Here is a 12,689-nt window from a genome sequence, read left to right as displayed (position 1 = left end):
AATAATATAAATGACGTCACTAATTATAATAACTCTGAGAGGGGTTGCGAACAGCGTGACGGAGTGCGAATTGCGACAGAGGGTTGCCAGTGTAGACGGTAGTTTGGCCCAGTGGTTAGAACGCGTGCATCTTAACCGATGATTACGGGTTAAAGCCCAGGCTGGCACCACTGAATTTTCATGTGCTTAATTTGTGTTTATAACTCACCTCGTGCTCGGCGGTGAAGGAAAACATCGTGAGGAAACCTGCATGTGTCTAATTTCAACGAAATTCTGCCACATGCGTACCAGCATTGGAGCAGCGTGGTGGAATATGCTCCAAACCTTCTCATCAAAGGGAGAGGAGGCCTTAGCCCAGCAGTGGGAGATTTACAGGCATTAAAATAATGTAATGTTAATGTTAAAGTACATTTATATAAAATACTCATGATACGAATGTATTTAATCGTAAGAGGCGATATCAACTGATTATCATAATTTATTGATGACCAGCTGTGCGCGCGTCTTCGTGTGCGTTTGAATTTAACAAATAAAGTCGTTTTTGTAGCCTAAGTTACCCCTTATTACATCTGTCAGTGAAAGTCCCATCAAAATGGTCCAGCCGTTCCAGAGATTAGCCGGAACAAATAGACAGACAGATAGACAAAAATTGTAAAGAATGTTATTTTGGTACATGTACCGTGTATACATACATATGCATTTGGTAAAAAGCGGTTATTTTAATATTACAAAAAGACAATCCAATTTTATTATACATGTATAGATTTCTCAATAAAAAAACTTCATCAAAAGCGTTACTTATAAATGTCAAAAAATTCGATTTTCAGTAAATTGATTAGTTCAAAGAAGAATCGGTCATACTAAGGGCGGTCTTTGTAACACCTATTGTCGCGCCTTGGGGGTAACATAGACTCCTATGTTGTGACGTCTTACGTCATGAAGCCCCCCCCCCTTTCACGCCGTCTACTCCCTTACGAGTGTGAAATAATTTTCAATGATATTGCTATGATTAGATAATATATTAATTTTTGTGTTTATTGGTATTCTTTAATTATAAATGATTTAATTAAACATAATTTCCACGGGTTACTTATATTCTATAATAAAATTCTGTTGATATTTTTAACTTTGCCGTTTCACAGATTGAAGTCATTTGTAAAAAATACATAATAAAGAAGGCATATTATTCGATACAAGATTATATTGATGATAAAAAAGCTTGGAGTTAATGCTTGTTGACTTCCAGGAGATATAACATACATATATAATTGTATTTTTAGATATCGAAAAAGATTAACTACTGAGTTTCTTGCCGGTTCTTCTCGGTAGAATCTACATTCCGAACCGGCGGTAGCTTTACTTTAAATAGTTTGTTAAATGACGATTCAAAAGTGCTTGTAAAAGCCTACTTGAATAAAGTACATTTTGATTTTGATTTTACTGTATGGGGCAAGTGATGTAAATATTTTAACACATGATCCACTCAAGTAACTTTATGTCAGAGACTTAATTTTCCTTATTTGTGAATATGTCGATATAACTAAGATAGTGTTTATAATTTACGATAAGATTCAAATTGAATTGTGTTCCGGTCTGAAGAATGCGTGAGCTAGTTTAACTACAGGCATTAACGTCTTTACCATAGGGCACATGGGGCACGTGCTCAGCGCCCCATCCTGAGAGGGTCCCGAAGAACCAACAATTTACCAAACTAAACCAAAAAATATCTAGCAAAAGGGCCCCAAATTCATGGGTGCCCAAGGGCCCCACCATAGCTTGAGACGGCTCTGACTACAGGCACCATCTGAGTTTCCAATGTTGGTGGCAGATGTGGTTAATAGTTAAAAAAAAATCCGAGTCGTTGTCTCAGGTGAACCCCATTCGCCGATAATGTCATAAATAAATAATAACACATTTTTTTAGTACGACACGATTGGCTTCAGATGGAGCTCTTTTACGATTTACATCTATATCTTTTTGAGTTAGATATACATCATATTTACATTTTAATTAATACAAACAGACAACGAACTTGTCAGTAGCTATCGATAGAATGGGTTTACAAACAGGAGAATAACGGTCCTGTTCGCCTCTGCTGAAGTTTGAATTAGCCAATATAGCAAGCCCCCCTCGAAGTAACTTTCTTGGAAGACAGACGATACAATTACTATAAAAGTGTAATAAATTTAAACGTAATACTAGTTTTTACTATCTTGGAAACAATGCCAAAGGAATTCGTTCCATGTCATGGCTCATATCGTAATTAAGTCCAAGTTCGTTTTATTTGTGTGTGCCTCAGTGGGGTACAGTCGATGTGCAAAGAGCGGCCCCTGAAGGTAGCATCCGTGAGCCATAAACCTTTATAGATACCTTTGTTTACATGTTTGATGATTTATCTTGTTTCAGCTGGTCGGGGCGCCCTGTGGTCACCATGGTCAGTACACGTTCTACAAAGCGATTAGACTGACAGGACCCAAGGAGAGGATAGTGGCCATCGGAGACTTTTTCTTCGTGAGGATATGGCAGGATTCGGAGCTGGTGTCCATAGGTAAATTCTTCAATCTATCACTGAATTTGCTGGTCTTATACTGTCACTGGTTTACCCAAAAGACCAAACGACAAAATAGAGGGTGATAAGTGATAACGAATTTATTTTATCTTCGTGCAGGTCACCTAGGCACTCACGAAGGCACTCCTCCTCATATTAAATTGCCGTTCTTTAATGAAGATAAACTTATATGTGTTTATTTGCAAGCCCGTCTGGCTAAGTATACCTGGCCCACTTATCAGATGTTATATCGCTGAGCAACAATATCAAGTATTTTTGTGTTCCGGTTTGAAAGGTGAGCCAGTGTAACTGCAGGCACCAGGGACAACATCTTAGCCCCAAAAGTTGGTGACGAATTAGTGTGATTTAGGAAATGGTTAAATATTTCATACAGCGCCAATGTCTATCTACGGTGGTGACCATACCATAAGGTGGCTCATTTGCCCGTCCTAATTATATATATATATATATATATATATATATATATAAATAGTCCTCTCACGCAAAGTGACCTGCACAAGGATCTATTACTACAACCTACCGCCATACAGAAATACATTAAATTTCCCTCAGGACATTTTGTTTGTCTCGGATCCTGCAGGCACCCGCCTTCTTCGGTTAAGTTTTGTTTTGTACGTTGCTTGTTTTTTTACTACCAAGGTGAATTGATTGTATACTTCATTCTGCAGGCGAACTGCAACTGCTATGGACGGACAGGGTCTCAGACCAGACCCTGGTGTCGCTTAGGCTGTACTTCCTGCCAGAGAACACGCCAGACGGCAGAGGCCTTCATGGGGAGGTGAGTCATTTCATCATTTTCCTGTATGTAGCTATGTTCGCATTAAGGGTTATAATATATCTAAAATAAGGTTACAACAGGGGATCTCTGTGGATACCCTACCCAAGGAATGCCTTTTTCGGGAAGACCACGGTTTCCGTTGCCATATCCTATATTTTGGGCTGTATACCTAATTCATTTGAGTATGAAAAAAAACCTTTTCTTTTGCGTGATGGCAGCACTATCTTCAGCTTTATCAGCTTCATAATATATTTAAAACTTGCGTGTTGCTTGATATGGAAAATATATTAAATTATATTTAAAGAATAATGTTATTCGTGTAACTTGTAATGAAAATTTCAATATAAGGGATTGAAATTAGACCAGCTAATTTCATCGTAAACTGTCGTTTAAATAACGATTAAACTAAAATCAAATGTTAAACTTAAATGAGATCGTTGATCGATATCGAAAAACCGATGAGTTATCGTCAATTCGCTGGTTCTTGACTAATCTTTATAGTTCCTTAAACAAATGGCAGCTTTGATTTTTTCTTAAAATAAAAGGTTAGTAGCAATGCCCCAAATTAATTAAGGAATTACTAATGTACCTATATACCCCTCCTTTTAAGGTTATCACTTGTGTTAGGAGCGGGGACGACAGTGGCCCAAGGATTGATCCTGAGACTCTTTAACCATTGCGCTATTGACGCTTAAATATCTTTGACTGTATGCCTACACACATATATTAATTGAGTATCGGTTATATATTCAGTGTAAACATTTTAATTAATCTCAGTAGACTTAAACGATTTAATTTTACTAGCAAATGGGGCAACCTGATGCGAAGGGGTTGTCACCATAAATATTGGCGCTGTAAGAATTATTAACCAACCCTAACGTCGCCAATGCGCTTCCAACGTTGGAAACGAAGACGTCACGTCCCTTGTGCCTGTAGGTACACTCGTCCGCCCTCCAAACGGGAACACAACTATACTAAGTATTTCTGTTTTAAAAAATAATATAAATTAGTAATGTATGTTTAAATACTTGTTACTAACTTGTTCGCGTAACGGTGGGAGTGGTTTAGGTCTGGTTTTAAGGTATAGAAAAGTAACCTATGCTATATTCCAACCATAACAGGAAAAAAGTCAAATAAACAATATTTGACAGCAAATTGACGCGATATCATTAGTCGAGGGCTTGATTAGTCTATGATATTCACTGTGGATTTGCGATTGGCGTTTGAACGTCGACGAAACTGTTATCGGTATTTCGGAAGTAAATTGAAGGTGGAACTAAGTAGTTACGTGTAATAATGTTGTATTATAAATAGAGATATATTAATCATAAACTCATAGTAGTGCACGATTTAGCTGAGTTACTAGTAAATCGTTACAAATACGTAAATCTAAGGTTTGTTTATCATTTTTCCTACTTCCATTGGAATAGGCTTCATGTCCTTCCTTGGGTTTCAAACTTGCTTGATACCAAATGTAAAAACGTTACAGACAGACAGTTACCAACTTTTGCATTTATAATATTAGTATAGACACCAGTTGAAAAACACGAACTGTTTAAAATAAAGATTAAAAAAAAATTATATGCAAACAAAGACACGGGCGCGAATGCTACAAAAAAAAAACCTTCTAAAACCTCAAAAATCCCTGAGTTTCTACGAATAGCGCCGTCTCGCTCGCGCTCGCTACGCCGTCCCGCTCTAAGCCCTATTTGGTAACGCCAACTATTTCATGGATGAAATTACTGAGTGTGCGGCGTGAGTCATAAGTTACAAGCGATTTTATTAACTTTTATTCTAAAATATATTTTTAAAGTTTTCATCAGAGGGAGAGGAGGCCTTAGCCCAGCAGTGGGAAATTTACAGGCTGCTAATGCTTATATGATAAAGTTTCTTTTAGATATTAATAATTTGAACTCACTACTAGTGTCATGTTACTCAAATGATTTAATCTTACAACAGCGGTAAATGTTCATTTAAATATTCTTTATGTACCAGAGAAGTTCTAATTTCTCGGTATAATTAAAAATATAGTTTAATTGAATGGACATCATTAGTATGATAAATAATCTTTAATTATTTCTTTTTTCACCACTAATATTAAATAATTAAACATTCACAAATTAAATGTTCAATAAAATAAGTTAAGGCATCAAGTTGGCTATTTCGAGCGTCTTGAAAGTTCATTGACTGTTTAGCGAGCAACTTCATAGTGTAGTTTTAAATGCGCGCGCTTTATAAAAACACTCATCATTTTTAAATATTTCATTCAAGTTAAATTATGGAGACATATTGGGTTTCAATATCATTCGTAAAGCAAATAAACTGTTATGATATTTTGATCGTAAAATCTCCGATACTTCAAAAAAACAATGTCTATTCGATCACGGATCTATCTCGACAGTGTTGTCTAACCGGCCTGATAATAGATTCAAGGTAATCTGTTATTGGAATTCAGCAATAGCGTATCAAATCGAAGTTTTATTAAAACGCTTTAATTTTAATTTTCGAAATTAAAAAATATATACAAAATACAAATATTTATTCTGAACTTGTACCACGCCCCAACACAATTGCTACATGTTGAACTGAAATCGTATCTTATCACTTAGGACACAAAGTTGAATATTAAATGTACGGCTTTTCAAGTAATTGTGTAGTACGTTATGGGACTATACGGTGAATAACTCGTCTTGGTACTTATCCGTTTTTGGTTTTTTAATTTATTATCTGGCATTTAAATTTCAATTAAGAATTTATACGTTTTTGTGTTATAATAAAATAAAACCTTAGAATTGTATAAGATAGCAGCCATTTTGATTTTATTTTAGTTTATTAATATCATGGCCAAAGAAATAATCCAATTAACGTATTCTCTGTTATTCGCCAAAATAGCAAAATTTGGCATCGGTTTATGCTTTGTTGAGATACACGTTTGCAGTTATTATTTTTGTTTCGTCGCTTCAAAGTATTGTTGTACATAATTGGTTTTTAAAAACAGACAATTATTTAGTGTACGGAGTAATTTTGATGATTAATTTATTAGATATATAGTAAAGGAATGTCAATGCATTAAAGGATATTATAAAACTAATGGCGTTTTAGATTATAATACATCTTGTCTATGAAATGGTCGCCTTCAAACTGTTTCAAATACAATGAAAATAAATACAAAAATGAACAAAAAATAATAATCTAACTGAGTTTTTTTCGTCGGTTCTTTTCGGGTCTTAGTTTTCTTCTAGAATTGGAATATTTCTGTTGATAAATAAGTATGTGTACAATAACTATGTTTCTTGAATAAAGATTATGACTTTGACAATAATAAAACATTTACATCAGACTTCTCCGTCAGTGAAGTGTGACGAATTGTTAACTAAAACTCAAGTTCATTTATTCAATATAGAAGCATTACACTCGACAGTTAAGTACTAACGTCGAGGACTTGATATCTTTACCATTGTTACTAGGTCGTCCGGTCGTCTGTTCGTGATAAAATAATTTGACGAATTTTCAATTTCGATATATACGTGTAATTTTGTTTGATAATTAAGAGTAATATGTCATAGAAGCGGTTCGCCCTTGGCTGTGGATACACATCTTGACAAGTGCTCCGTATAAAACTGGTAGCTTGCCAAATATATAATCGACAGCAGATTAATGACTACAACCTATTAACATACCGCGAGTGTCACAGAAGATGAAGCAAGTTTCTTTAACTAGTTACTCTGTGCGCTTCACGCTTCTATTTGTTCTGTAATATAACAAATATTTTCGTTTTAATTCCCTTTATCCGTCGTGTTTTTTTTGTTTTTTACAAGTGTATACAGTTTTAGTTGGCAATTGCGTAAACGTTTCTTGCATAATACCATCGATGTATGTAATGATGTATATGGCGTGTCTATATTTTGTTTACAAATAAAGAGGAGGCTTGGTGTGTAAATTATTTGATATTTTCGAATTACTTAACATATTAAACGTTGAAATATAACAATTCGAACTTGCAGATATTATTTCTTATTAAATATACTATGTATGTACTTATGAAATCAATTGTAATTGTCAAGTCTTTGCTGTTACTAAAGATATTATGACCTATCATATGTTTATCACCGTAATTTATTGTATAAAGATTTCCACGTAATATAAAAGAAAATATCAATTTTGGTACATTTTCCAACTGTTAGTTTAGTTTCGACCTTGACTCACATAAAACGCGTTTATCGTCTTTAATTTTAGAGGTTAACTGTTAGTTATATAATTTATCATATATGTACATATTAATAAATATAAATGGTTGTTATTCCGTACATCTGAGTAACGTACCGTGCACCTTAGCCAAAAAATGTCATCATTACATTTTAAGTAATTGATAAAAATCGTCAATTTAATACAAGAACGAAGTCGCGGTCTACAGCCAGTGTGCTGTTCGATTCGTTACATCATGATAGGACACGCATCTATTATTGACCTTTGTGATTGATTGAGATGTTACAGATGACACTCCGATAAAATTGTATTATTTGTAGTTATCTATTTTACAACCGCGACGGGAAGTCACAGAAGTATATTTAAACTTTTGTAAGTAATGATGTTAGTAAACGTATATATATCAAAATCTATGCATGACAAGTATTTTCGGTATATGTTAATTGATCTACACATAAAAACATATATATAATGTTATTATTGTAATATATAGTGTCCGCCCTTGTTTTCACTTGCTTGTGTGGATGTTTGGGTTACTAGCATGACAAACAAACTTACTTTCCCATTTATAATATTAGTGAGATTATTTAAGTTCCATATTACGTAGTAATTTTATTTCAAATCTTAGAGAACTACAGTAATGATACAACTTAGTATAAGATGAAGATTATCTCTGCGACCGAAATCGCAGTATTTTTCATCTATATTCTTGCGAGCACGATTGTACCTGAAGTTTAGATAACTTATCGCATTATGTGAATAACATTGTTTAATGTGATATATGTGTTAATATGAACGTAGTTCATATTATGTTCTTAAAAAAAATTATAACGTGACCATTTTTAAGACGTTATTAAAACTTTATATACAATTATATCTATCAGATTCAATCAGGTAATCTATTCCCTTACTTTCACCCAGGTTAAAGTTTAGTGAATTGAACATCACTCGTTCCCAAAACAAAGTCAGTTTATTAATTTGTATTACTAATATAATACAATTTTCCTTTCACAAAAGATGGCGTGATTAGAAACGAATAAAATTGAACCGCGACATCTTTTGATACATTTAAGAACTAAATAAATGTTTAAAAGTTATACTCTAATTAAAATAATAATGCTATATTGAATTTATATATATTTTACTTTGAGATATATGTGTACTGTGTTCATATTTCTAGTTGCTTAGTGCAATATGATTTTAATTCTAATAAAACGGATATTGCGATAAGCAAACAAAATGTCGTAACTGAAATTCAATAAAAGTTGCTTAGAACGTTGTCGAAACAATTTTCTTTTGAGGAAGTATGAAAAATAAAAATAATAAAAGATCAAGATTGTTCAACTGGGTATACAATACATTTGCTGCGATGCGCTCAAACCTTATGAACAAGAATGCATGGAGTCGTGTAATGAGTTATTTTAATCTTTTTTTTTTATTATTTACAAATAATGTACCATAAAAAAATTATATTTATTAAAAAAAAAAAAACTTGTATTTTTATAATGAGATGTTTTTAATCTTAGTTTTTAGCTTTTTGTTGCCATGTTCAATAATGGATGTCAGAGATACTGTTATATTATAACCTCGTTCATTCCGAACAATTGATACAAATATCAAAAGTGATTTAATATTTATAATTAACAAACTTTGCGGAAATGTTTTTGAATAGGACAATGTATTATATGTCAAAATATTCTTATTCTTTGACAAACGGTCTTATTATGTAAACCGTATTAGAACACGTTCCGTATTTGTCAATATTATGTCGATGATAATAACAGACGCGTTCTATAAACGTCGATGCTTAAAACATAAAAATATACTTTATCCAAGTGGGCTTATCCATTATGTTTTTATTATTAATTTACAGTATTAATTAAACGAAGTTACCACCGATTCGGAATGTAGATTGTACTGAGAACGTGGCAAAAAAGGAACTAGTGACTCTTATGAGCTGATAAAACATCAATTGTGATGTATTTAATTACACATTCAATGGTAATAAATAAAACTGATAATATTTATAAATTTTAATGGTAAGGAATGATAAAGACACGGTTAACTTGCAAGGAAACGCTACGTTAATGAGTGTTTTTAGTAATTATCATATTTTTAAATTACTTAATTGATGCGTTTGTACTAATGGAAGGTATGTGTGTATCATTGTTTATATATATGTTTGGAAAGAATGGACCCTGATTATAATTTGTTTATTTTATTATTAAATATTTAAATATTGCGGTAACATAATCAATAAATATTTAGATTTTTTTTTGGGCTGTCTTAATGATTAGTATTATTTGTATATAATTATGTTGTAAAAATATAAAATTCTATATATAATAGAAGCGAAACCAAATCGTCCTTATTGACGAGTTGTCGTATATGTATATCTTATCGTGGGTTCGCTCTGTGTAAATAACTGATAACGAAACGAGCGGTACAGACGAAATGAAATGTTAAATAGTTTAGTTTCTAGCGATTATATTCTTTTAAATAATAGTATATATTGTGTATTCATGTACTATGTTACGCGAGATATACAAGTCGTTACGCATCATGATGAAAGTGTGTAGCATTCTGACGTGAGTGTGTAGATACCGTCTTTTTTCTTGCTCTTCCTTCTTCTAGGTTTAAATATGTATGTAATGACAAAATAGTATACTATCTTTATTATTGTATACGTAGCATATTTATTTAAATTTATATATGAAAATAATTACCCAGTGTGTATAAAATATGACCCTCATAGCCTATACATCGTAATTTAATGCATTTCAATAACATTCCTAACGATTTACGATTTTCGACACATATTTGCAATAATTAATACTAGTTTTTACCTGTGGCTTCGCTCTCGTTTTAGTGGTGTGTGGTCAGTATTATGTACACAGTATATATATGAATTGTCCGTTGTGATATCCTGATGTATGAACTATACTATTGTAAAGTTTCATCACAATCAATTAAGTAGTTTTTACGATAAAGAATAAACAGATCTATACATAAAAAACTTCCGCCTTTATAATATTAGTAAGGAAGTACAGGTAATAAATTCAAACAGAAAAATAACGAATGTATAATGTATTATATCTAACATAAAACTAAGTACTAATCAAATTCAAGTCCTTTAGACATAAGTGTCTCCGCATTAATTTTAAAATATTCAACTTTTGTTCGCGACCGTCCAACAAAGTAATAATAATGATATTTTGTAAGTCGAACGATGTGAATACCTTTTTTAATGTCCGCAGCGATAAGCTGCTTCGAGCAGCGCTCCTCAAACTAATGTATTAACTTTAATTTATATTTGTATTAAACACGCACTGATTTACTGTATTTATTCATTTGTATCTTAACTTATGGGTGTTATTTTTAATTAATTTTATTATTAATGTACTTTTACTTTATGAAACGCGGAAAATAATTAATATATATATATTTTTTATAATTTAAATGTCAAATTAATGCTGTTAAATGAACTGTAATTATATTACTCATTAAACTTAATCATGTCACGTTTCAAGTGTCACTATATCAGTGCTGTAGACGTAAAGATGACAAGTATAAACGGTCAGACACGACAATAGATTCATTCATTTATTAATTGACATAGAAAAACTATTAAAACACTACAAATCAACTCTTCAGACTTAGCATCGTACATTTTTTAAATTAATCTTTTTTAAAGTAACAATGATCGATATTATTTGGTATTAAATACAGAAGCAAAACAATTATGACGTCTCTTATCGTTTGTCAATAAGCTTAATTAATATTTCGTTTTATCAACAAAAGTATTATTAATTTGTTTTTTTTTTATTTTTAATATTTAATCGTTATCTTGAACGAAATCGGGATGAGAGTACTAGTATCGGAATTACTGTTGTATCATAAAATAAGAAATGAAATATTCACCGATAACTTTACGAGGTCAATGACACAATTGCGTGGTAGATATGCGAACGCCGGTGAAATTTACAATATTTCATCCATTTATAGTCTTATAAAAAAAGTTTACAATTAAAAAAAATAACAGTATCCAAATCCTATTGTTGTAGTGTCCATGTTCGTATCCTTTGTTATATTAGGTACATTTAAAAATCAGTTCATATAGATTAAAACGACTTAATATATCATTTAAATTATATATATTTAAATAATCGATATAGAAAACAAAATCGAATTTAAAAAAAGAACAAAAAAATATATTCTATTTAAAATTTTAAAATACATCGAGTACGATTCGACTCCTCGTCACCCGAATTCAGCAATTATTTGACAGCGACACAGAACAGGGCTGCCAACGTTCACGGATTACACTTTTAAAGATAGAACCGATTTATCGTTCGAAATTTGAATTTGAATTTTTAAATTAGTTCGATTGCCTATCGTTTTACCGATCGCGACGTTAATGAAAGTAATGCTTTGACGTTGTCTATCCGTTTGTTAATTATATATGTATATATAACTAAGAATCATAATTAATATATTATTGTTGTGAAACTTCTATCGGCGCGCCTCGAGGGTAAGAAAGACTCGTATCCCGTAACGGCAAAATGCAAGACGCTCTGTTATGACGTCGTGACCCCCCCCCCTCCGTACCGCACTTTACTCGCATCGTATCTTAGATCTTATGTACGTGTGTCTGTATCTGAACTCTTTCCAAACGGTCGGACCGATTTCGATGTTGTTTTTATGTTTTTTGAATGGAGAAGGTTTTCAGTTACATACATACGTATTGAATTTGCGTTTTTATATTGTATTATTATTGTTAGTAATTTCTTTCCCCCCCTTTTTGTATAACATAGTAGAAAAAAAGTTGTGTTAGGTTAATAGATAAAACGGTCCTTTTCCATGCCGTGATCACTTTTAATTGAAACAACACTCAGCTTTATTTTTAACCTATAAATGGGGGATGTTTTGTAGGTTGTCCTTAAAAAAAATAAGAAGACTTATTTATACATATAAAGACTAGGAAGGCTAACGACTTCGCCCGCAGGGACCTCAGTTTGTGACTGATAAAAGGACTAGTTGTCGCCCGTGGTTTTGTTCGCGTTTTAGGGGTTTTTTTAAGCCTATGTCTACAGACTTTGTCCTTCCTTGGAGTTGAAGCTTACTTCATAGTAAATT

General features: G+C 32.5%; 1 protein-coding gene across 3 annotated transcripts in view; it reads left to right on the top strand.

The window, feature by feature from the left end:
- Positions 1–12,689, top strand: part of LOC125074571 (AT-rich interactive domain-containing protein 5B-like) — a 75,560-nt gene that overhangs the window by 22,961 nt on the left and 39,910 nt on the right. For all 3 annotated transcript variants that reach the window (XM_047685903.1, XM_047685902.1, XM_047685901.1), the window contains exons 2-3: positions 2,407–2,548; positions 3,238–3,347. In XM_047685903.1, coding sequence (XP_047541859.1) covers positions 2,407–2,548; positions 3,238–3,347 — 252 coding nt within the window. The remainder of the gene's footprint in view (positions 1–2,406; positions 2,549–3,237; positions 3,348–12,689) is intronic.

Source organism: Vanessa atalanta, chromosome 28 (genome assembly GCF_905147765.1).
Source record: "Vanessa atalanta chromosome 28, ilVanAtal1.2, whole genome shotgun sequence".
In the NCBI taxonomy this organism is placed as follows: domain Eukaryota; kingdom Metazoa; phylum Arthropoda; class Insecta; order Lepidoptera; family Nymphalidae; genus Vanessa; species Vanessa atalanta.
This window is presented reverse-complemented; position numbering and strand designations above follow the sequence as displayed.